General features: G+C 35.6%; 1 protein-coding gene across 6 annotated transcripts in view; it reads left to right on the forward strand.

Moving 5' to 3' along the window:
- Shab (potassium voltage-gated channel shaker cognate b) overlaps positions 1-28,000 on the forward strand; it is a 534,267-nt gene that overhangs the window by 296,509 nt on the left and 209,758 nt on the right. For 5 of the 6 annotated variants that reach the window (XM_081746248.1, XM_081746247.1, XM_081746249.1 and 2 more), the window contains exon 2: positions 22,262-23,103. In XM_081746248.1, the coding sequence (XP_081602374.1) occupies positions 22,306-23,103 (798 nt within the window). In that variant the 5' untranslated portion in view covers positions 22,262-22,305. Of the gene's footprint in view, positions 1-22,261; positions 23,104-28,000 lie in introns of those variants that run through there. The other variant, XM_081746252.1, reaches the window with a different exon arrangement.

Genomic DNA, 28,000 nt, shown 5'->3' on the forward strand with positions numbered 1-28,000 from the left:
ATTATGCGTAACAAAATTCATCGAATCCATACCCTGGTGCACTATTTTTTGTGCGGTTGTGTTATTTTTGTAAGAATGTCGTCTAGATTCATCCGAAACAAAAGCCTATTTTTATTCAAAGATATAGTTTATTTTTTACTAATACATAACACACTGAGCAAGGCTATGTGATAATTGAACTAGTCAGAAGAACCAAGAGGAAAGCAATAGCGGACAAAGATCAAAGGGGAGTAATATATAGAGTAGGATGCGCGGAGTGTGACAAAATTTACATAGGAGAAACAAAAAGAAGATGCAAGAAAGGATAAAACAGCACCAGGATGATGTAAGATTGAAAAGGGACAACAATGCGATATACAAGCATCAGAAAGAGACAAACCACAGGATAGGGTGGGAAGGAGCAGAGGTCATAGAAGCAGAGAACTTAACTTTGGTGAGAAAATGGAAGGAAGCTAGGAAGATTATGAAGGCAGGAGATAAGGTGATGAATTGGAATGCAGGATTCTCGATAAATAAAGAGTGGGAGAAGATTCTTCTTAAAGAAGAAATCAAAAGGAAGAAGAAAGAAAGAGAAAAAATAATGAGGAAAATAAGGATAATTAGAGGACAGAATGTATCCAGCGAAAAAAGTAAACTTTTAATTGGACACGCGTATAGCTAAAAAGTGAAAGTGAAAGCCACACAAGTGTTATTTTTTAATGAAGGAGCGGATCCTAATTAAAAGTTGATTTCCGGAGAGTATATAAGTGATGACCAACTCCCAAGCAGCCAGAAGGAGTGGAAGTCTGATGAAGACACAGTTATTGTGTTGAAACTGTTACGTGATCTTTTTTAACATATTATCACACAGCCTTGCTCAGTGCGTTATTGTGTATTAGTACAAAATGGAAACAAGGCCTGATACAATAGATTATTTTTGTATATAATTCTATGAAAAGTAATCGTCTCAATAATAGCCCTGGTTGTTTTTTTTTGGGGGGGGGGGGATATATGCTGTGCTTGTTGAACTGTCATTAGGTTGCTAGATCATAGGAAAAGGAACACCTGTCAGGACTTGAACATCGTTATAACTGAATTTATTAAGTATTTTTATCTGCTTTTCCAGTCCCTGATTTGAATGATCTTTTACTTCACCACGTTTATGTGTTTTGGCGTATTTCTTTCTTTATTTTTTACCTTACCAAATACAGCTTTCATCACAAAAAAAAAAAGTGTTCACAGCCTAATTGATAAACAAGTAAAGAGTCCAAGACAACCACAAAAATAACAACAACAGAACTGAAACCATTTCTTGCTTTTGAAAGCGCCCAGTCTTCAGCGTTCCTTCGTAGTTGAAATGTCGTCTCAACCCACTAAAAATAGCGAAAAAAAATGTAGCGTCAGCGGAGGCAATAGAAGACCTCATTGCTGGGCCTTGAAGAAATAAACGGCGGCTCAATATATGTGTTCACGAATCCTCCGCCCTTCATGCTATTCCACAATCTACATTCTCCTAATTCAAATGATCCAGACTGGGTCTCGCTAGCTGGCGTCACATGTTCAAACAGGACCTCACGCAAGAGAGAGCGCTAAATATCCGTACTAAAGATGATACAAGGAGGAGAACGGTACTACAAAACAAAACACTCAAAAGAAATGTAAACATTCATTCTTCAAGGCTTCCTAGTCACAAACCACATTGCGTTACACCTATTGGGTACTATATTTATACATACACAAGTACTTCTTTGTTTCTTAATAGTTCTTTGTTCAGTGTTTCAACCATTTTTTCGTCATTTTACATTTTCTTTATGTGCTTATGTAAGCTTATGTTTTTTATTGACAAACACATATTTTTATATCGCTTGACACTTCTATTCGTAGCTTACAAGAGAGCCAAACACTCTAAGTTCCTAAATATGACCACAATAGCTTTTGGTCCTTTGACTCCGAGTGTCATTCTGATTTGGCACAAACCATTTATCCAGTGGAGGATCTAGAAGATGAAAACTAGGGGGGCTGCCAGGATCCAGACTATGATAGGTACATCATGAGTTTACTATATACTTTTGAAAAATATGTAAATATTAACTTCAATTATTTTTGTCACTCAAAAAACTGGGGAACTAGGGCCCACGGCCCCGCGCTAGGTCGGCCACTGTATTTATCGATGCCCTTTAGTAGGTTTCAACTATACGTACTATTTATAAAGGTACTCTGGTAAGAAATTGCTATAAAGTAAATTTCAACTAGACTGTTTATAAAGGATCCTTTAAGGTGAATCACTGGGTGTTCTCGGTACTATGCTAAATGCTGCTTGAATAGTGCGGCGTTGCAAGATAGTGTCGAGTGTTTAGTGATGCCAGATGATAAAGGGAGTAATCATGGTATTCTGCTTTGGAGAAATTAGTTTTCGACTCTTACCATAATTCCTCTTCTCGAACTGCAACGCTAGAATTCAGGAATTTTCTTATTGTGACTACTACAGTAAACGTACAAATTTGGCAACAACGCATTATGGCGTTCTGCCCAAGTTTCGTCTCTAAATCTATTTCCTTAAATGTAAATTAATATTTAAATAAAATGTGAAACATAACACCAAAAATGGTCAAACAATATACCTATTTCGTGATAAGATTGTTATTTTAAAATACTTTACACATACAAATAAACATTTCATAAAACGGAGCACTTCTAGTAAGATCTAACAGCAAGTGCCATCCTGTGTGCTCATTGTTAAACGAATCAAATATATTTCTTTTATTTGTCACATTTTTCGATATCAGCAGACACAAACAAATGAATCAGTGTCTTGTGCTGTAGCTGAAACATTACTCTATCTTATAGTACAATATTTATAATATGTAACTTTTCATTGCGCAGTAGTTAAGGGAATGAGCTAAAATATGTACTGACTTCCGGGTGGTGATCCACCTTTAACTATTTATAAAAATCCCTTTCATGCATAGGTTAAAACGTAATTTTTAACTTTACTATTTATAAATGTTCTTTCTCATAAAATTTAAACATAATTTCAAGTATACTATTTATAAATATTCCTTGACCATATGTTTAAACATGAATTTCAAGAATCATATAAGTTAAAACGTATGTTTCACCTACATTATCGGAGCGAAGCTTAGGACTTAGGGGTTCCTTTATCCGGATACTCCTCCGATATGCCTGAACCATTCTTAAACCAAATTTGACATGGTTATTCGAGAGAGCGAGCTCAATATCGTAAGGGATTGCGAGTCCCGATCGGACATACAATTCAGGAATAATCACCCAAACAGTGGATGTCCGAGATGCCTGACCATTCATCGCCAATTTGATTCAAGGGCGCGCGCTGAGTGTCGTTAAGGGATCGCATGTCCTGATCTAACATACCATTGAGAAATCACCCTGAACAGGATACCCATAGACTTAACATTAGAAAAGAAATTCGAGCACAAATTCCCATTGTAAACAAGAGAAAATAGAATTTTCAGCATTAGAAATAGGGCGAAATCCTTTCTTTTTTTGTGTGTGTGTGAAAACATTTTTTTAAAGTCACTATGTTTTTTGCTGATATGATATTTACATGTCGTGTTCGATCATGAAAACACTTGAGGCACTAAAAAATTCTATGAATAATCAATAAGGGTCAATCACTTCGCTCCAAATTTGCAATTAATGCATATCTAATTTATAAAGGTCCATTACGTATATATATGTTTAAACATAATTTTTCAATGTTTCATTTTTCGTGAATACATGTCTACCAAACGTCAACTGTATAGATCTGTTGAAATGACAAGGTTTAAAGCTTTAAAACAAAATAGAGCGTAAAATCAACTTTAGATGTGTGTGGGTTCTTCCATTCAGAGGCTGAAACAGCCATCAGAGCAAGAGTTCATTTAAATAAGGGGAGAGCACAAAACAAGGTTTGCAAACTCACAAGAAAAAAAAAACTAAATCTACAATATCAAAAATAGATGCAATACGCCATCGAGTTTCGCAGGTACAAATCCTGTACTTAAGGGAATGAGTGACTGAACGTTTTTCGTGACACTTCAATATTTCATTTTGTTTTTTTCCTGATTATTTGCTCTTAGATTTGTAGGACATGTATCAATTTCAGGCCGTAAAGAAAAAGAAACTTAATTTTCGGAAAGAATAGTTTTGTACCAGAAAATTATAATATTCAAGGTATCTCAGGATTGTTCATGCTAGCCTGTACAATATCTATCGGTGGGGAACACTGTGTATGCGATGCTTAAATCCGTGAAAGATAGACTTAGTATACTCCATGTGCCGGTGATGACTCCGCGTAGCGTAGTCACCAACACTCTCTCCTTCGGCGCCAGCGGTCTTGGGTTCGATTCCAGGGAGGACACTCGGTAGAAAAGGTGTAACAGGTTTTTATGGCCAGCCATCCTGAGTGAGTTTTTTTTTTATTAGGTTTTCCACATTCACATCAGGCAAATGCAACATAATAGTTCCATTTAGCTATCTTCCACATTCCTTTCTTCCTCATTTTCCTTGGATAATATGATCACCGTGGGACGTCATCTCTTATATTTCTATCCATAGATGCCGAAAGAACAGATTTCTAATTTCTAATCCATGTGCCAGTGACAATAGCCGAATGGCCTCGTGCGTTCGTATTCCTCGGGCGTAGAATCAAAATATGATCGGTACATATTTACTGTACGAATCCACAGATTTGCAAAATTTACATAAAGCATTTGTAGTATATTTTAATAGACTGACGTGTAAACAACTCAAATTTGTTGTGTCCTTACCTGTGAGATGCGTATGTACGTAAAAATACATTAATGAAAATCGAGCTTGTTATGCATGGATTCGTCCATAAGGCAGCTAGGCCACAGAATACGAAGTGAAATGAAATATCTGAAGTCAATGTGTTACCTCATCACTCACAACTATAGAAATATCCTAGAGTTAATGGATTCACATAATTGTGAAATTTACGTTATTAATGTGTTAGGTTACTTTGGAAAACAAATATGCAAGCAATAAAAATATCGGGTTACCAATAACGTCTTTAGTAACGCACAAATACGTAATTTAACCCTTAAGTAATTTTATGCTATATACAGTGTTTTGCGCTATCCTCGTTTATGTATATACCCACCTTTGCTGACACACCCTCGCGCAACCGCTCGGGCTTCTCTGGTAGCCCCTTCCCAGACGGTTAGATAGTATTCATGCTTTTTAGTAGCCATCTAGCACAAGTTGGTTAGTGTCTTTGGCAAAATATTTCATATCGTGTACGAACATTGAAAGCTCTCTAAAGTCAACCTATACAGAGGAATGCACTCCCTTAAAATGAAGTTCACTCCCTTAAAATGATTGTTTAAGATACAAAAAGTCGATTTACTGAAGAAGATGAAGTATATATGCTACAAAAAGTCGATTTATTGAAAAAGAAGTATATATGCAATGAATTTACGTATGGATCCCTACAATAAATCTGCATCAAAATCATCGTACTGAAGAACATAGTCACAGTAAAGTGCCCTGGAAGTTTCTGTATTCTCGTCCTTATCGTGTTGGATTATGCAGAATATTGAATGAGATTTATTACAGGAAATGAATACTAAAATCCCGGAGAAAATTTAAATAAAGAAGTTCTAATCATTATTGATTTCCAATCTAGAGGTTCTGGGCTGAAAACTAGCAGTTGCGAATCCTGAGATTTTTACAGGATCTTTCCTCACCTATTGCTGGTGTTAATGATGATTGTTAATCATTACAGTGTAAAATGGCTTCGAGAGCTATGTTTGTTAAATAAATAAATTGTAGACGTGCAAACTTTTCTTTACACGTATTCTGTACATGCTATCTCTACGTTTTATTATTCTCAAGAACGTGAACGTGTTTAGAAAACATTAGCTTCTTTATCTCTTCGATTTTAGGTTACAAAAGCGGCGTTCAACTTCTCCACCAGAAACAAACATCTTTGATGATTTTCCAATGCAACATTATCTTTGCTCTGTCCCCCATGAACTTTCGACATTTGATCTTCATTCAGTGTTTTATGTTGTTGTCCTCAAAAGGTCACATCATCATTATCTTCCAGCACAAGTTCTTCTTTTTGACTTCTCTCCCTTAAAAACGCCTCTACTCGGACTTCCCTTGTCAATAAAAGTTGATATCTATTGTGTTGTCAACTTATAAATTCTCATCCTCCACTGCCATTGTTTTTGTTATCAGGTGCAGTTTCTCATTAGAAAAGGATACGTTTGTTAACGTTTCTCAAAATTTACAAATTATTAGTTACTTATATTATCTTTTTAAAATGTGTAAAGTTGCAAATGTACTAATTAATATTAAATATACTTAGTATGAAATTTGTTTATCTTAAGAAGCAGTGAAATATTTAATTTTCTGAAGTTGACACTGAGGGCTCAATGAGACGGTGTTACGCAGTTTGAGGCATTATGCTGATGATTGTGGGATAACCGGTGTGGCCCACTCGAGCACTTTGTGGCATTTTGATGATGATTGTGAAATAACCGATGTGGCCCACTCGAGCAGTTTGAGGCACTATACTGATCATTGTGAGATAACCAGTGTGGCCCACTCGAGCAGTTTGAGGCACTATACTGATGATTGTGAGATAACCGGTGTGGCCCGCTCGAGCAGTTCGAGGAATTATGCTGATGATTGTGAGACGAAACCAATTAACAGTTCAGACCCCTCTGAAGAGCATAGATTACTTGCCTCATGGGCATGTGGTTAGCATACCCACCTTCAACACTGGATACCGGGATTTGATTTCTAATGGGGGCTCATGTGGCTCGGATTCCAAGTTAACCTGTATATCCATGTCTCATATAGTCTCGACGTTGAACGGGATGCTAAACACCATATTATCCATCAATAGCAGTTGTTCTCGAAGTTTCTGTCATGTTCTTGTCTGTTAATATGACGATAGCATGGTTTTACTTGCGTTGGCAGAAAAGGTTTATAAATTTAGGACTGTCCTAACCAAAAGTGGAAGTAATTATGTGTGATTATATATTGTGTATGACGCAGTGATTGGTTAGGAGGTTGGTTACGTAGATCAACAGCTTATTATACATTGTGATCATACAACTCACATCTCACGGATCAACAGCTTATTATACATTGTTTTGTGATCATCATCGTCATAGGTATTCTGCCATTATTGGCAGGTCACTTTCCGCAACTGAGAAGCTTCCATGGTCCACAGTCTTCAGCTAACATCTTAGTCTTCACGTACGATGTTTCTGTTTTGATATCGTCCCTTAATTGTAGTCTCGTTCGCTCTCTCTCTCTCTCTCTCTCTCTCTCCTATTACCATAACCTCTAGCACGCCTCTCATGATATAGTTTCTTTTTAGCCAATGTCTCAACCAGTTTCTCTTCCTTTTCTTAATAATATCTAAGTCTGTTCTTTTCTTCCTCAAGAACAATTTATAACACCTCGTTCGTTTTCCTCTCGACCTAACTCATTCTCTTAATTCTTCTCTACACCGACATTTCGAAAGCTTCCAATCGTTTTTCATCATTTTTGCGTAATATACATTGTGATAACACTAAATATATCAGTTTTATTTAGATTTCTACGCTATCGTATTGGGTTAAGTGTTTAATTGAACAAGATTAATAGGAAGACAATTAAGACAAAGTGGGGAGAACTTGTAGAAAAATAGTAGAGGTATTATCTTTAGTGCAAGGGGTCCATGGTTTGACTCCAGACCATGCGAGTTTTGACAGACACTATTATTAGTTATCAGTGGCTTTCATTCACAGATTCCGCTTCCCTTAGTTGCTCTCCCTGCTGAGTTTAGTGGATAACGTGCAAGTCTTTGGTGCATGGAATCGATTCATTGTTGGGGAGCCTTGAAATCTGAACTATTATCCGAAAATGGTTTCCAATTCCACTTTAAACTGTAGACCCACGTCTCGTATTGTCTTGGTACTGAAAACGGACGCTCAACACCAACGAGGCAAAAAAAAAACTTAGCTTCTAATTATTGTATCGTACGAGTAGTATCATTTATCTTCGGTAAACGTAATGACCGATATTAGTGCCGCAAATGATCGATATTAGTGCCGAATCCATAGTTGTCGAGGTCGCTGGGATGAGCAGTGATAGTTCTGATGACGTTTAAATCTAAATTCAGCCCCGAAACTTGGGGGAGGGGGAAATATTTTACAATGATCAAAAATGACCGATGTTAGGGCCGGATCCACAGTTTTTGGGGTCGATGAGATGATCAGTGACATTTGCGATGCAGTTTAATTCGAAATTCAGTCAGAGCCTTCATCCCGGCGAAATTAAAATACCACTAATTTTACAGTAATTATGTGATATCTTCAACTAGATAAAAGATAATTGAAATATGGAACAAGAGCGCCCTAGACAATATTATTTTGCGTGAGGTACCGTTATCAGAAGTCACCTAGTGGCTTTCCGTTTTCAGCTGTTTAGAAACGCGAAAATAAATGCCGATTTTCAAAATGGCTCGAAATCGAAAGCAGATAAGTGAGTCGTGATAACGGTTTCTCATGTAAAATAATATTGTCTATGGCGCTCTTGTTCCACATTTCGAAGATATCACATAATTACTGTAAAATTAGCGGTATTTTAATTTCGCCGTGATGAAGACTCTTAAGACAAAAATATCTTCTATCAAAAAGCGCTTCAGTAATAGTAAAAAATGACTGACTAATGGAACATATTACAAATTTTTCTTATTGTAACAGCGAAATGGGTAATTGACGCTAGTTGAATCTAAAATTTATGGTTTTTTATGGGGTCTAGTTTACTAATCAAAATTCCTTTATATGTTTATCCTCTGTCTGTGTGTGTCTGTTCGTCCGGTAGGCAAAAAAGCTCAGGAAATACTTGATAGATCACCATTATTCTTGACTAGAATATAGAGGGTCAAAGATTATGAATAGAGTTAGTTTGATGTAGCGTACATTCAAACCGAAAGTGGTTGAAATCATCTCTTTCCGGTTTGAACGTTGTTCGCTATAGACTAGAAACGATAATAGATAGCGAATGCTGTTTCTTGGAATCGATTAAGAAACCCAGAATATATGTTATCTCCATCTTCCAACTTCCTGCTGAAACCGGAAGTGATATAAATCCACTACGACTTCCGGTTTCGATGTTGACCCACATGGAGCAACAATGATACGAAAGAACAACAAGTCCTTTTTTGGAATTTTAAAGAGCGTTCTAAGAGTGGGTAACGTCTACTCTATTAACAATTTATTCAATCCGGAGGTAGCAGAAATCAGCCACTTCCGGTTTTAATGTTGAATGCTATGGAGTAAAATGGGAATAAATACACAGAAACAGTTTTCTGCCATCAATTAAAAGTTTCAAGAACATACTCCATCTCGTCTCTAATCTCACTACTAAAGACAGACGTGGTAGACATTTACTACCATTTCCGGTTTCAATACTAATTGAGAAAATATCACACTATACAAGCCAAACTTCTTTACGTGGCGTACATGTCACTAACTGCTTCTTGTTATCTTCTACATCAGCAATAAAGATCTACATACCTGACAAATTTTATGATGCTGAGACATTTATAATGTGTCTAAGATAATCAGAAGTTTAATCCTGAAACACAGTTAGGTTTTTGTGATTCAAAGTACACAGTGGAATCTGGCTGACCTCAGAGTACGTACTTGGTTAATTTTTACATAAGATCTTGAAAGTAATTAATGTAGTTAATGTTAACTAAACTGGCTGGAGTATGTGTTAATGTAGGAACATAATAGAGAGAAGTTTTTTCTAGAGCATTGCTAAGAATTTCTAGCGTTAACAAGGAACTACACAATTTGTACCGTTTACCAAACATTGTCAAGGTAATCAAATCTAGGAGACTCAGGTGGGCAGGCCATGTAGCTAGGATGGAAGAAAGTAGAAACGCTTTCAAAGTTTTAACAGGAAATTCAATCGTAAAACGATATCTAGGGAGCCCTAGGCGTATATGAGAGGTCAATATTAAGATGAGTCTCACAGAAATAGGAATACAAAGTAGAAACTGGATTCAGGTGGCTAAGGATAGAAGTCAGTGGAGAGCTTTTGTGAACGCGGCATTGAAACTCCGGATTCCATAAGCCATAGAGTTAATTAGTTAGCGTAGAGGTTCGCAAAGTAGCTCTATCATTCGTGCTTGATTTCAAATATACTCAACTGTACTACAAAAGATGTATATAAGAAGACGCGTCATTAGGAACATGAACGTTTACATTTGAAAAGATTTAGCTCATACAGAAGTTATGAATAATGTTTATGGAACCTAAGATTGGAAACTCAATTAATATTAAGCCTCAATTATCAGTCTGGTAAAATTATTCCGTCATAGTCGTAAATACAGGATGTGCCTGTCCATACTCTAATAACATGGTTTTATTTTTTGTTGTTCAATTGTCTGGCATTCTAAAATGATGTTATCTCTAATTTTTCAGTATATTGAAACATTCAATCGGGTTTTTAATACACTTAAAACCCAACAAATTGAGCACGTGAGAGAATGCGTAAGCTTTAATTAGCTTTGTACACATCCATATGGAAAAGTTCTGTTTTCATTACTTTTATCACACTGATATGAAAAGTTCTGTTTAATTATCTTGGTGCTCATATATATATGAAAAGTTATTATTTAATTACCTGTGGTACACCCATATAAAAAGTTCCGTTTCAATTACCTTTCTGCACACCTATATGAAAAATTCAGTTTCTATTACCTTTGTGTACATCTTTATGAAAAGTACTGTTTCAGTTACCTTTGTAGACACCCATGCAGAAAACTCTGTTTAATTACCTTTGTGCATACCCATGTCTAAAATTCTCTCTTAAATACCTCTGTGCACAGTCATACGGAATGTTTTGCTTTAATTACCTTTGTGTACACCCATATGAAATGTTCCGTTTCAATTACCTTTGTGCATACTCATATGGATAGTTATGTTTCAATTATCTATGTGCACATCTATATTAAACATTCTGTTTTAATTATCTTTGTGTACCTCCATATGAGAAGTTCTGTTTCAATTACTATTGTGCGTATCATATGAAAAAATCTATTTCTATTACTTTTATCTAAATCCACATGAAAAAAATTATATTTCAATTGCCTTTTCATACCGCCATATAAAGAGCTCTGTTTAATTAACCTTTGTGTACAGCCAAATGAAAAGTTCTAGTCAATTACCTTTGTGCACACTCATATGAAAAGTTCTGTTTAATTACCTTTGTGATCACTCATGTGAAAATTTATATTTTAATTACCTTTGTGTAGAACCATATGAAAACTTCCGTTTCAAGTACCTTTATGAAAAGTTCAGTTTCAATTATCTTCGTGTACATCTATATGAAAAGGTTTGTTTTAATTATTTTTGTAGACATCCATATGAAAAATTTTGTTTAATCACATTTGTGTACACGCACATAGTAAGTTTTGCTTTAAGTACCTATGTTCACACCCAGGTGTGAAAATTTCTGTTTTAATTACCTTTTTGAGTGTATTGTCTCAATGAGTATTCGGCACATTGTTGTTAAATGTCCTCTTATACTCAGATCTCAGAGGGCATGGACTGCCGCTTACACTTGATCATGCAATAGTATAGATATTGTTGAGCGTGTCCTCTCTTTTATTAATTCATGTAACATTGCTCACGTTCTCTGAACTTTTTTAGTCCTTTCCGCTTATATTTTTTTTATAATTGCTGCACTTTCATTTTTTATTCTGACTTTTTATTCATTTTACATTGTTTCTTATTTTCTCTATATATGTATATTGTTAATGTTTTGTCGTCATTCTGTTAGTTTTACTATTATTGCTGTTACAAGTTTCTTATTAAAAATCTGTGCATTAAGTGTTTTTTGATATTAAATTTTCTCTATTGTTACTATTATTATTTACTGTTATTGTTATATCTTTACTATTTATTGTTCTAGTTATATATTTGTGATTCTCATATATTTATTATTTTATCTCTGAGATTTTTCTACTTTGCAGCTGTTTTTCTTTCTTATATTTATGGTAATCTGTTCGTTTTTAACCTTTATTTATGGTAGTCTGTGTTTTAGAAGTGATATTATTCATGACGGAGACAAATAGCCACGTTGTTGACGTCCCCATTAAACCTCAATCATTCAATCAATTTACCTTTCTGTACATTAATCTGAAAAGTTATGTTCAAGGGCGCCCATCAGGGGAGGGGCAATGTGGGGCGCTCGCCCCCTAAGAGGAAATCGTAGTTGGGAATATCGAAAGCCCAATAGAATTTTTACATTAGTTATAGCAAAATTTGAAACTATATTTGAAACCATGCTTATATTCCCCCCTTGGAAACCACAACATGGGCGCCCTTGGTTATGTTTTAATTACCTTTGTTTATGCCATATTAAATATTCTGTTTAAATTCTCTTTGTGTACATCCATATGAAAAGTTCCATCTCAATCTCTTTTCTGCACTAACATATTAAAAGTTATGTTTAATTACCTTTGTTTACACTCATATGAATAATTCTGTTTTAGTTACCTTTATGTACATTTGTATGAAAAGTTCTGTTTCAATTATCATTATGCATACCCATATGAAAAGTTTCAACTACGCCTAGATTTCTAGTATAAGTTTAAAATCTGATTGGTGTTCTACGGACTCTAATGTTTACTTGTAGAGTTAAGTTACTTAATATTTTCAACTGTCTTGTTCTGAGCAACATTTGCAAATCTGCTGAACGTACTAGTTTTAGAGAAGCATAATAGACAATGCAGAAGGCAAGAAAATAGAAACTGCTCACCTCAATTGATTGATCTCTTCTTAAAAATACAATACTCGTTCATGTCACAATATGTTAAGATCATATCCAAGCGGTTAACACAACCTTTTATCCATTTTGCGTGTCAGTCTATTGGGATCTGTTATTGATCATTGAGTCTCTTTCTTCTTGTGGTTGAAAGTTTCATGGCATCTTCTCAACATTTGTTTGGTGGATTTTGTAATCATAAAGCTCTCTTGTTCTTCCTTTGAATGATTCGTAAGTTATTACAGATGAAGGAAATCACAGTTCTATGATCAGTAATTTTCGCTTTATAATAGTATATTTAATATCTGTGTAATGTAAGGCATCTTTTTTTTAAAACAAAAACAGTTGGAATTATCTAAATTAGTTGACTTTTTCTCAAACGATTTCCTTTGTATTTGGCTATCTTGTTATAATCAATATGTGCGTCGATCACACAGGACAAAAACAACAGCTACAATCTGTTGGTTAGTCCGGGGTTCGATTCCCGGAGGGACACTCAGTCCAAAAGGTGTAAACGATTTTTTCCAATCTAGCCTTTCAGAATGAGGTTTTCCTCTTTCATACCAGGCAAATGACGTGTTGGTACCTAAAATAAAGGTGCCAGCTATTGTCTTTCTTCTTCCTCACTTCCCTGAGGAGTATGATTCTCATTTATAATGGGCTTAGAAAGTCATAAATGCCGCTAATGTCCGGAAATATGACTCTTAATCCTAAAACAATTTGTTAGTGTACTTTTTTTATTTTCTGTATACCATACATAGATACATTTTTAAAAAACATTTTGTAATACACAAATTAAGTTCTTATCTCAGAAAGCACTTTCGATTGTAACTGTGGTAAGTTACCAACATTTGAAAATCGCCTCCTCCGAATACCAATCAGAAATGGAAGGACAATAGGTGTGTCTTATGCAGTCTTGTTCAAAAAAAAATAGCCACCCATTTCTCTTTGAAAAACCCTGGACTATTATCTACAGTTGCAACTATATCAAACAAATGTGAATTTTCTTTGGCCAATTCAGTTCTCCATTTAGAGCTAATGCATTTATATTTTCTATGCACAGTTGTCACAATATGGCCTTTCGAAACAAAGGTGGGTGAAGAATACTTTTTTGAACAAGACTGAATATGTTTGCCATCATGGAGGTTTGCATTAATGGAAATATGACACTCTTGCTCTAGGTATTATAATTTTGTAACGCATACCCAAGTAATGAAACCCATTGTCCTACCATTCCAGATTGGTATTCGGAGAATTTTCCTTCAACAAAATGTCAACCCACACCACAATTGCTACCTAACATGATTTCTAAGATAAGAACTTGTTACCTTCCCTGACAGATTTTTTACCAGATCGTTCCTCCATTAACCCTTTTTTGGATTTTGGATTTTTTAAAGGTAAATTTTAGACTTTCAGTCAAGGAGCTACTACATCATCACTATTTATCTTAGAATTTTGGTTCGTACCTCATTCTTTTCAGAATAAAGCAACCTTTCAAACGGTACCATTCACATGTCTATATCGTATATCTGGAAAGCGGAATTCGAGGAAAATATGGATTTTGCTGAAACAATTATGATATATTAAGTCCCGAAACAGATATCCACAATGAGACATTATTAGACGCCAATTCGGAGATAAACCACAACCATTAGTAATCATTGCTGATCTAACCACCCAGATATCACAGGCATAAACCACTACTCCACTTCTTACGATTGAACATATACTCGTGTGTATATTTGCATTTAAGATGGCAGCGACTACAGTGGTTACTGTCATAAAAGATTCAACTTTGACATAGTGCAGAGCATGAGACATTGAATTTGTAATCCTTATACACCTTATATACCTTTGTGAGGATCCTTATACACTGTCTCCCATAGTTATGGAGATTCCTTTATAAAATCCTGGAGGCTTCATTGTGCCAAAGAGTTACCCGTACGTACCTTATTCCAACCTTCATCAACCGAAACCACTTTACGTATGCCAAGGATTAATATTGAAACACTTATTTTGTATCTTTGCAAATAAAAATTTGTAACTTTTTCATAGAGAATTATTTTATAATCAAATTGGCGAATCCCGGACTATTATTGACTCTATCAAAAGACATTACATTACAATATAAATAAACTAGTTTGTTTGTGTGCCTGTCTGTGTGCGGCCTGGGGACTAAAGGAGAGGATCGAGCGTTACCAAATTTTGGCCACGGGTAGCTTGGTCCAGACCCCAGACCAAGACGAAACGTTTTTTCAAAATTTGAACCAGGGGGTCTCAGGGGGCGTTTACCGGGACATGTAAAAGTAGTAGAAAGTGACCTATATTAGTGTCGATTTCATAGTTTTCGCGGTCGCTGATATCAATGGTGAAACTCTGATAGCATTAACTTCCAAAGTCACCTATTTGGCTGCGGGGCGGGATACGAGACATGTAAAAATAATCCAAAATGACGGGTATTAGTGTTAAATCCATAGTTTTCGCGGTCACTAAGATCAATGGTGACAATTCCATTAACGATGACTTTCAAATTCAGCTACCATTGTATGCGGGCCGGGGGTTACCTGCAAATGGGTTTCCGGAGACATGTAAAAGAAAATCCCAAATGGCCTATAATAGTGTCAAACCCTTAGTTTCCGCGGTCGCTGAGATAAATGTTGATACTCCCACAGGCGTTGACTTCCAAATACAGCACCCATCGGCTGGAGGACAGAGACGTTTTTATTTTTTAAATTCGAACCAGTGGGTCTCAGGGTACATTTACCGTGATATGTAAAAGTAGTAGAAAATGACCGATTTTTTATTTGTCGTTCAGTTTGTTTACATAGATATTTTATCTGACTCATGCGAAGAATGGGTATTTCAACTAGTTTTATAATAAAATAGGTCAAGTGCGAATCCTGGACTCTATCAAAAGACATTACAACATAAATTGAGTTTACTTGCCAGAGGTAGTACTTTGAGTGAAATTGAGTATCAGTAGCACTAGTACGGTTTATGTTTTAAATTAAAATATTTCGAAGACTTAGTGACCTAATAATGTTGTGAACCTTTTGTAATGACACACACATGAACAAGAATAAATAAATACATAAATACTGAGTAGCAATATTGCATGACTAAGACTACATTTCATGAGCTTATAGCAGGCTATAAAGTTCTTTCCTAAGCATTAGTTTTCGATTCTTTAAGGAATATGTTGTTTAAAAATCATAAAACACGATTCTTAACATGAACAATATTCTCAACGTTAAGTGGAAAAGCTCACGAAGTGTGATTTTTTTTTTTTTTGGTCTAATGTGGTTTACGTCGTCTATCGGCAAAGTACCTCAAAGTGCTTATAAATTCACGTGACTTAGGGCACTTATTCATTTGGTGTACCACTTAGTGTTAGCATTTCCAAAGGATTGAATGTAAATAGAGAAGTTAATCAAAGAAGTTATATCTGCTTCCTTTCTGAGAGTTCGTCATTCTATACATGCGTTACACATTTTTTTTTTTTTTTTTTTTTTGTTATACGTCAAGTTAGCCGAAAACAGAAATGTCTTCCTTTAGCTATATATTTATGTGGTCCCATTCCACTTACTATCAAATGGCGTGTTTTGTTTGTAGGTGACTAGGCTAGTGGTTATGGGCCTGATATGAAAAGAAAATATATGTAAATACCCTACACACACCGACAGAGGACCAGAGAGAGAGAGGGACAGAAAGAATATATAGCTCAATTCAAATTTCACATTTAAGTTTACCAACGAAATACTTTCACCTTTCAAGGTTAATTTCTCTTTTAAGAAGTTCAATTTATGAAAACTTCTTTATATAGGGTGTTCCAAACAACACCGACAACGTTTGGGAGATGATTCCTGACATTAAGATAAGACAAATAGTATAGACCAACCTAGGTGCACAAATGTTTCCTTTCGGAGTTATGGGTTGCCGAAAACATGAAAAAGTGAACTTTAAAGGCTCATAGCTCCAAACCTATGGAACCTACTGTAGTCAGGTCAAGACTTCACTTAGGAATTAGTATGTGCCCTATCCAAATATACAAGTTTCACAATCCTGCAGTACTTCTGTAACAATTTTTGTAAAGGTTTTGTGAGTACTTGAAATTGTATGCCCGTAACCAAACTCCCTCTATAAAAACTGTTGTGCAAGCACCACAGGATTCTGGAACATGGATATTTGGATAGGACACATACTAGTTCATAAGTGAAGTCTTGACCCGACTTACGGTAAGTCTGATGGTTTTGGAGCTATGGACCGTAAAGTTAATTTTTTTCTTCATGTTTCCGGCAGCCTATAACTCCGCAAAGAAGCTTTTGTGCACTCAGGTTGGTCTATACTTTTTGTCTTATCTTGGTGTCAAGAATCACCTTCCAAAGGTTGTTGGTGTTGTTATGTATATTTTCCCTGTCTGTCCGTCTGTCCCTCTATCCGAGAGACAAGAACTCTCGTAAACTATTGATGGGTCACTATCAACTGTTGCCAGGATGTGGAGGGTCAAAGGTTAGTAATCGAAATTGTTGATGGAGATAATCCAAACTCTGAAAGTGATAGAATTTAAGTATTCCGCTTTTAACGTTGATCACTATAGAACAAAAACGATAATAGATAGCGAGAAACGGTTTCATGTAATCGATTAAACGTTCCAAGAATATATCTTATCTTCATTCTTAATCTATATACACAAAAACGAAAGTAACTATGTTTGTGACTTAATAACTCTTGAACCACTCGACCGATTTCGATCAAATTTTCAACATAGATGAGGTTCGGGCCTGAAATGATTTTTATCTTTTCATTTTGATGAAGTAATTTAGAGGAGGAAAAGGGGGAGATATTTTTAAAAAATGATCGAAAATGAGTGATAGTGTCGAACCATAGTTTTTGAAGTCGCAGGGAGTAAAAAGTAACTGACTAGCGGAATATATTAGGAACATTAATTTTTATTATTTTAGCCCAGCGAAGCGAGCAATTGATGCTAGTATGCGATAATATACTCTCTCTCTCTCTCTCTCTCCCTCTCTGCGTGTTCTCAAAATGCAAGTTAATTCTCCGTACAATTTACATACGTTGAATTTTGCAACTACATCATGTATTCTAAGCTTTTATATAGTCTAGTGAGGATTATACACAATCAAAAGAGGGTATGGTGTTCTAGTACTAGAACTCTCAGATTTATCAAGAAGGATCCTTTGTTCGACCCCAGACCATTGTGGTAGACAACATTGTGTCCGTGGGTTTTCTGAAATTCCCTTTTTTTCTACCCATATTCTTATTCTATTAATTCTTTCAATAAGTTGTCCGCGGTGGCTCAGTGGTAGAGCGTTCACCTAGCCTAGCCGGCATAAGCGTGGGACGTAAAACCGAAATATTTCTTTTCATTTTTATTTTCTTTCAATAAATAATAACTTTCACTAATCATCCGTCTCCTTTTGCCTAGCTGTACAGGATATAACCATGAAACATTATATTAAAGATGACATTTTTATTTTCTAATTAAAATTAAAAAGGAAGTGAATTGATTTTCCACTGAGTGAAAATCATATATTACCCGTAAACTCTAATCTTAAGTATACAATAAAGAAAAAAAAGCTGTAAAATGATGCAATTCCTCGGCGAAAACTTTTGAAAGACGCTAATAAATTGGTGTTTTAATCAACACACAAAGGAGGGGAAAGTAACAGGGATTTACAGTAACATAATACTAACGGCAAATTGGTTTTCCCTGTTAGTTCTCCATTTATAGACACATTCAATCCTTATGAACCGATTCAACACGTTTTGCTTCAGATGTCTCTCTCTCTCTCTTTCTCTCTCTCTCTCTCTCTCTCTCTCTCTCTCTCTCTCTCTCTCTCTCCCCCTGAGGTATTGACGCAGCGATAGAAAAACCGCTTCCTATATTTTTGTGTCAAATACACAAAAGATCTTTTTTTCTTGTGGATATGACGTTAGGGGAGAACTGTTCGTTTCGAGTTTCAATTAATTGACTACAATAGAAGAAAAACATATTTTTAAATGAACTTTCACTGAAGGTTTGTCTATATGGAACAGTTTCTGTTACGCGTGTTAATTTCAAACAAATCAACTTTGTTTCAGGGCTCTATTACCCTGAAAAACACACGTTTTCACTTTATTAATACATGGAAGTATCTTCACGTTGGTTTACATGAAGCAACACGTGCTATGATAAGTTGAACACCTAAATCAACATATTGTATCGTAATATAGACATTACTCTGGTGTAGAAGTCCCCTTGTGAACATGACTCTCCACTTCTCGGTACAAACGATTTCCGCATATCAATAAAAAAGTATTTCATTTGTATCGGTTTGTACCGCAAAAATGTTTGTTCGTATTGCACTGCAGTATGATAAATTAAGAAAACAAATTGAGGGCCTGGTTCACGCAGCCCCCCCCCAATGTTCTAGGATCGATTTAATTGGCTCAATTGAAAGATCCTTGTTTGTACCGGATTGCACTGTAATTTATTTCGTTTGTACCGTCTTACAGTATGAGAAATTAATGGAACAAATTGAGGGTCCAGTTCAAGCAGACCCTCAAATCAGGACCTAATACAACGGGTACATATGACTTTTGTATGTCGTATGATAGTACTTGGTTAGTACCGGAATGTACCACAAAATGTTTTAGTTTAACCATAATAGGTTATGAGAAATTAAGAAAACAAAATTGTTGGGCTGCGTGAACCTAGCCTCCACTTTGTTTTCTTAATTTCTCATACTGTAGTACAGTATAAACAAAAACATTTGCGGTACAAACCGGTACAAGTGAAGTATTTTTTATTGATGTGCGGAAATCGTTTGTACCGAGACGTGGAGGGGGCAGTTCACAAGGGTGTGGAAGTCCCATATTTTCAAATTATAAAACAAGAAACCCTACAATAAATGAAAACTAGGACATAATATGAAAATTTTGCACTATATTCGTACTTATGCACTTAATGTCTGTTGAAATATCACAATTAACTAAATAATAAATAAGTACTCACTAAAGTGAGTGACACAAAGTAGGTTATTCCTGTTACTTGAGACAGGACCAAATATAAACCATAATATCATAGATCAAAGGGAGATGAGCATAGTATTCAAAATATGCAGAGAAGATTCCTCTGGCTTTCTGTATATTTAATCCTTCGAATGACGTTGGAGAGAAAAGATTATTCTAGCATAAGTATAAAAAACTAACTAACTAACTAACTCTATGGCCTATGTAACCCAGAGGTTCAACGCTGCATTCACGAAGCTCTCCACTGACTTCCATCCTTAACCAATTGGGTCCAGTTTCTACTTTGTACTCCTACTTCTGCGAGATCCATCTTAATATTGTCCTCTTATCTGCTCCTAGGTCTTTCTAATGGTCGTTTTCCGATAGGATTTCCAGTTAAAACTTTGAAAGTGTTTTTACTTTCTTACGTTCTGGCTACATGACCTGTTCACCTGAGCCTCTTAGGTTTGATGGCTCTAACAAGGTTTGGCAAAGGCTATAAATTATATAGTTCCTCGTTATAAAGTTTCCGACATTCTCCATTCTTGTTCCTCTTGGGTCCGAATATTTGTCTCAGGATCTTGTTCACAAATATTTTCAGTCTATGTTCTCCCTCAGCGTAAACGTCCATGTTTTTCAACCATACGAAACAACAGGTATGATTATCGTTTTATATATTTTAAGCTTTAAATTTCTCGACAAAATTCGCGACGACAAGAGACTTTGAATTGATAACACGAATTCCCTGCTTTTAGTCGACATTTAATTTCTTCATAAATATGGTTTTCGCCAGTTAATACTGATCCTAGACATTTAAAAGTATCCACGTTATCGAAAATATTATTTGATATTTTAATGCATTCATAATTTGTCGTATTACGATCCCGACGCATTTCCATATATGTACCGTATCCTGCGAAAACGAACTAAGCGCCACTTTCATACTTTTAAGAAAATTACGTATAAAGGTTGATGTCCAACATTAATGTAGCCGTAATCAAAAGTGAAATTGTGTTTCTTTTTTTTTTTTTTTTTTTTTTTTGGAAAGGTGTTGGTTTCCTTTTCTTTTCGATTGTGCAAAACGTTCTAATGCGTATCAGGAACCAATCGTCGCATTTACGTGAATTTTCAAAGTTTGGCGCTTAGTTCATTTTTGCATAACACGGTACATATTTAGTTTTCTCTACATTCACTTCTAAACATATGTCTCTGCAAGTATTTAATAAGACCTCTACATTTCTTTCTATTATTCTCCTATCATCCCCAATTGAATTTACATCATGAGCGTACGCCATAACCTGGTGAATACCATTCAGCTCTGGGTCCTCGTCACTGTCTTTGATTTTCCATATAGCGTACTCCATAACAAAGTTGAGTAATGATGGCGACAACACATCTCCTTGTCTCAGGTCATTTTCAATGCAAAAGCTCGTCAACAAGAATTTTCCTACCCGGACTTTAATTGGGATTCATTTAAGCATATCTTAGTTAATCTAATTAGCTTTTTCAGTATCCCAAATGCTGTAAGAATATTGTACAATGCTTCTCTCCTAACCGAGTTGTAAGCCTTTCGAAAATGAATAATTTAGGTACCGGGGTATTGTATTCCCACTTCTGTTCGAGTATTTGTCGAATGGTAAATAGTTGATCGATTTCGTCTAAATCTGCACTGATGATTTCCAATAATTTCATCCGCGTATGGGGTCAATCTTGCTAATAGAATGTTTGAGAGGATCTTACTGAGCTTTAGACGCCATTGGTTTTGACATCTCTAGATTACATTCTGGCTTTGCAACTAACTTTAGAAAGTAAAAATTTATTTATTTATTTCATAAGGACAAGACAACAGGCTTAATGTCCAGCTATAGTGTCGTGTATATAATTTTTTATCATACACTATTATACATGCAATATTATACATACCAAATATACGTCGTTTAATTATGCAGAAGTTATTGCTTGACTATTTAATTTTGAACTTGTTTTCGGACGTGCTAAATACAACTACTACATGAAATCTAATCATTTCTTTACAATATCAACAGTATCTTATTCTGAGAATTTAATATATAGACAAGAATAATCTTTTCGTACCAAAACTCATTAGAAGGATTAAATATGCACCTAACTGACACATCACTTATCATATAGATAATTTGTCTCATGATACGATGCCGAAACTCTAACATAATTATTAAAGTTAACTCTTGCATTAGTCAGATTTCGACTTTTTACTTATGGTGTTGATAATTTGTCAGCAGCATAGAAACCATTAGCAACTAGTAAAACTGCGAGCATTCTTCTATAAGCATCCAGCTATATTAGCAGAAGCTGAACGGTGAAAGTATATGAAATCCTTTGTTTAATTTTAAGTCAAATGTAATAATTTTTTTACGCACTTCTATTAATATAATCATTAATTAATGTTTCTTTCTCTTTCTCTTTTCAGATGAGAATGCAGCAATGGACCGATGAAAATGAGTTGGGCGGAGGATGAGGGCAACTACGCCCACCTCCACCGCCCAACCAATGGTGGGCGACACAGCGGAGAATAAAGAGTCCGCCCCTTTATCTGAAGGAGGAAATTTGGGAGGTTGGAGGTGGGAGGTGGGTTTACCGGATCTCCCCGGCTCAGCTTTCGAGATGGACGACGACGCGAACAAAGACGAGAGTAATAAGGAGGTGAAGGAGGTGCGATACGCGCATTTTCCATCGTCTCTGCCCCCGCCTCCGCCCATGCAAAGGGCACACTCAAGATCCATGTCCTCGCTTCCCCCGGAACCCTTCATGATAATGCGAAGTAAAGCACTGAATAGGCGAGTAAGTATTAATGTCGGTGGAGTGAAACATGAGGTGTTATGGAGGACGTTAGAAAGATTACCTCACACTCGTCTCGGTAGATTGCGTGACTGTAACACGCATGAGGCTATAATGGAACTGTGTGATGACTACTCCCTGGTTGACAACGAATACTTCTTTGACAGACATCCCAAGTCTTTTAGTTCTATTCTAAACTTTTATCGTACGGGGAAACTTCATTTGGTGGACGAGATGTGTGTTCTAGCGTTTAGTGATGATTTAGAATACTGGGGCGTCGACGAACTTTACCTCGAATCTTGCTGTCAGCACAAGTACCACCAGCGTAAGGAACACGTGCATGAGGAGATGCGAAAGGAAGCGGAGTCACTCAGGCAACGAGAGGAGGAAGAATTCGGAGATGGGAAGTGTGCGCAGTACCAAAAGTTTCTTTGGGATCTCCTGGAGAAACCAACTACATCCATAGCGGCCCGGGTGAGTACGAACCGCTCCGTAATTATGAAAAGGTTTGTCATGAAGATAATGACAATCCTCAAAACCCGGAGTGAGTCTCATTTGAGCAAAGAGTGCATTTTTAAATCGATTTTAGTTTATAAAAATAGTATATTATCAAGGACATGTTTTTTGACCACGAGACCGTTAGCTTCAATTCTTTCAGATCACTGTTGAAGGTCAGAAGTACAATTTTTGGAAAAGAAATATGTATACAATAACTTTGAAGTTTATCTGCTTAAAGTTCACCAATATTTAGTGAGAAATAAATGCTCAAATACAATTTTAAAATAAAATTTCGATAGATTCCTTAAGATACAAACAAATGATGATCACGATACTCCAAATCACGAACACTAATCAAAATTTTAAAAAAAACGAAATACAGAAATTTCCCACGAGGATACACATCCATTGAACTTACAAATACAACATTGAGAAGAATTTTAAAAAGTTCCCTAAAACATATATACAGGGTGTTACAGAAATGTGTCAATATTTTGGGAACAGATTTCTCACATCAAAATAAGAAAGAAGTTTATATGGACTTGTGCTCAAAAGTGGATAGTTTTGGTGTTACATTGTGACGAAAACGTGAAACAACTGAACTTTAAAAGTTCATAGCTCCACTAGCGTGGGACCGATCGTAGTCAGGTCAAGACATCACTGATATATGAACTATCCAAATATCCATGTTTAAGAATGCTCCAGTACTTGAACATCCATTTTTAGAGAATATGTGTAGAGTTATCAAGTACTCCGAAACAGCCTCTGTAAAAGTCATTGTGCAAGTGCCGGAGGTTCTGAAAGATGGATATTTGAATAGTTCACATACTTGTTTCTCAGTGATGTCTTTGCCCAACTACGATCGGTGCTACAGTAGTGGAACTATGGACCTTTAAAGTTCATTTTTTCACGTTTTCTTTACCCTATATCTACGAAACTATACGCTTCCGACCACAGGTCCATACGAACTTTTTTTCTTATTTTGATGTCAGGAATCTATTTCCAAAATATTGTTAGAAATTTTCGTAACACCCTGTATATTTATCAAACATGAGACAGCACTATTAATCGCTCCAGTTCTCAAATTTTCTCTTAAAATAAGTATTGCATTCTCTGAAACGTTGACCTGAGGATTCTTCCCAGTATCTATAAACGTAGCTTCACCTTGCATACTTGTACTAAAAAATGGTTCCTGAATAAAAACACCTGGCTATCACAATTCCGTATATTACAGTCAGATGAGAATGTTCTAGGGTGTTGAAATACCTTAGCCAAAACGACATTAGGCTAAAATCAATATGTATATATATTTCCTCCATAAACTCTGTTTAACAGCAACACAAACTTTTTTTATATAATTTGGAATCCACCGCACTTGGCGGTATGCCAAGTGGTACAAGAATATATATCATCAGATAATTTCTTTAACTTGAAACCAACGGCTACATCAATCTAATATAAGCTCAAAGCTTTATAAGAAACGCCTCTTTTTCTCGCACATTTTCTTCTATATCACCACATTAATATAACAAACATAAAGGATTATTCAAGAGTTCAACCACATCGACCATTTTACGTAAATAAACACTAGTGAATTTATAAACAAATATACTCTCAACTAGTTAAGCCGCAATGGCTGTTATATTTTTCGTCTTTAGTATTAAATAAACACCACAATATCCAACAACAACAAACATACTAGAATGTTATTACATTGATACTATTATAAGTGACAGGTGATAATGGCTATTGATGTGTTTAGTAATAATAAATTTTTGGTTTTGAAAAGAAAGGTAGTTTCGTAACTATAAGGTGCCGAAAACGTGAAGAAAATGAACTTTCAAGGTTCATAGTTCCACTACTGTAGGACCGATCGTAGTTGGATCAAGACATCACTGAGGAACTAGTACGTGAGATTTCCAAATATCCATCTTTCAGAACCTCCGGTACTTGTACAATCATTTTTAGAGAGGCTCTTTGGGAGTACTTGATCACTCTCCACTTACCTCTAAAAATTGGTGTTCAAGTACTGAAGCATTCTTAAACATGAATATTTGGATAGTTCACATGCCAGTTCTTCAGTGATGTCTTGACTCGACTACGATAGATCCCATAGTAGTGAAGCTATGAGCTTTTAAAGGTCAGTTGTTTCACGTTTTCGGAACCCTATAACTCCGAAACTATCCACTTTTAAGCACAGATCCTTATGAACTTTTTTCTTATTTTGGTATGAGGAATCTGTTCTCAAAATATTGTGACCACGTTTCTGTAACAACCTGTATAAATATTGTAATTCAGAATATCAATCAAAATTTTGTAGCATAAAAACAATTATATATATATCATACTCCTCTTGAAGCTCACGGTCTCAAAATTATATAGACAGAAAGTAATTAATATTTCGAAAATATCTATGAATTATAATCGCATGTAAATCTATAACATGAAGTCATCATATTATAGCATGTATACATACTTCGTACAAGAACTATACACCTTCTGTAGTTATACGATACTCATAAAGTTCTTCTTTCATATTATGCTTTCTTTGTACACTTTATACATAATATGCCAATCGAACTAAACTTATTCTGCGATTGAAACCACGCCTCTAAAACGCAAGCATGCATGTAACCAGTAATCCAAAAATTAGTATGAAATGAAATTTAGATTATATACTTATTTCATTACTAGTGTGTAAAAAAATTATCGAAGTGTACCCCTTAATATCAGTACCTTCAGCTACTTATATTATCCTTATGAAACATTTATATTGTTTCGAGAAGTCTTCGTCTTTCTTAAAAGCAATAATATTCATTCATATACAGGGTGTTTCAAAACAACACCGACAATCTTTGGGAGGTGATTCCTGATACCAAGATAAGATAAAAAGTATAGACCAACCTGGGCGAACAAATGCTTCCTTTCGGAGTTGTAGGCTGCCGAAAACATGAAAAAGTGAACTTTAAAGGTCCATAGCTCCAAAACTGGGACCTATCACAGTCGGGTGAAGATTCACTTAGAAACTAGTATATGCGCTATTAAAAAATACATGTTTCAGAATCCTAACGTACTCACGCAACAACTTTTATAGAGAGAGTTTGGCTACTGGCATATAATTTGAAGTACTCGCCAATTACCTCTACAAAAATTGTTGCCGAAGTGCCATAGGATTCTGAAACATGGATATTTGGATAGGACACATACTACTTCCAAAGTGAAATCTTGACCCGACTACGGTAGGTGCTATAATACTGAATCTTTGAATTTTATTTTTTTGTGTGCTTTTGGTAGTCTATAACTCCGAAATGACGGATTTCTGCACCCAGGTTGCTCTATACTTTTTGTCGTATCTTGGTGTCAGAAATCACCTCCCAAACGTTGTCGTGTTGTTTTGGAACACCTCGTATATAAATATTTAAATATAATCCTCAAAATCTGTATTACTTGATTTTAAAAAGTCGAGAATGGTGTTTCCACATTATCTTACAAAAAAATATACTGCATTTTACATCCAAATTTATGGAACTTTTCTCTTTCAATGAATATTGACCATGACCTCTGAATATGTACTAAATATTATTTATTTGGGAGAACAAGAACGACTAAATAATATTGCAATTCTTAAATAGCACATATGAAAAGATTGCTGCAAATGCACAAGATTTATGAGTGAACAATCATCATGTTGTAAGAACTTACTATGTGCACAGAGCACTAATAGTTTTGGGTTTAAAGCTTACACCTGTAGACACATACTGCCATACTACAGATATACCACGAGGATAGACTATTGCGTACGTTTCTGTAGTTGTAGTTGTAAAGATGGGAGAGCTGTTAGTTGTAGAATGAAGTTTATATATAACAAAACAATAGTTAATCCAAAAGTGCGGTGTCTTTTAAAGTCTTTCAAAGACAAAATGACATGGTAGAAATGAGCCACTTTCCAGCGCAATGATCTCACTCATGTTTACTTATAACCACTTTATCCAAAGAAGATTACGAAAGAGTGCAATGAGTTTGGCGTAATATACGTAATTGGCGAGGGAACAATATCTAAGACGCTGTTAAAAGACAGGAGAGAAATAGAACTGGGGTGCCTTCAGGATATCCTTGAGAGACGGGAAGAATGTCTGTAGAAGAAATACATGTGATATCTACATTTAGCACAACTTTTTAGTGGCATAATTTATTGTTACTTTTTCCATTTGTCGATAGTAACCGAAAATTACTCCATTTTCGTATAGTTGATCTGAAGGAAAGTGCTTTATGTATCATAGAACACTAACTTAATCTATGGCCTATGGAACCCGGAGGCTCAATGCAGTGTTCACAAAGGCTCTGAATTGACTTCTATCCTCAGCCAACTGAATACAGTTTCTACTTTGTATTCCTATTTCTGCGAGATACATCTTAATATTGTCCTCCCATCTGCGTCTAGGTCTTCCTAATGATCGTTTTCCAATTGGGCTTCCACTTAAAACTTTGAAAGCGTTCCTACTTCCTTCCATTTTGACTACATGACCTCCCCATCCGAGCCATCTAGATTTGATGTCCCTAACAGTGTTTGGTAAACGGTATAAATTATGTACTTCCTTATTAGGAAGTTTCCGCCATTCCCCGATTCCGTTCCTATTGGGTCCGAATATTTGTTTCAGGATTTTGTTCTCAAACATTTATAGAACACATACTAGTTAAAATATAATTGGTGTATTATGACCCATTCATGGGAACTGTAAGATACATTCATGACTACTTTTCTTCATGCATGAATCATTTACCTTATTTTTGAGTTGTTTTATGTAGTGACCATAAATATGATTTTCGTTTCTATTATTATGATATATACATAGCAGATTGTACGTAATTATTT

The sequence above is a fragment of the Thermobia domestica genome, chromosome 18 (assembly GCF_964235325.1).
Source record: "Thermobia domestica chromosome 18, izTheDome1.hap1.1, whole genome shotgun sequence".
In the NCBI taxonomy this organism is placed as follows: Eukaryota; Metazoa; Arthropoda; class Insecta; order Zygentoma; family Lepismatidae; genus Thermobia; species Thermobia domestica.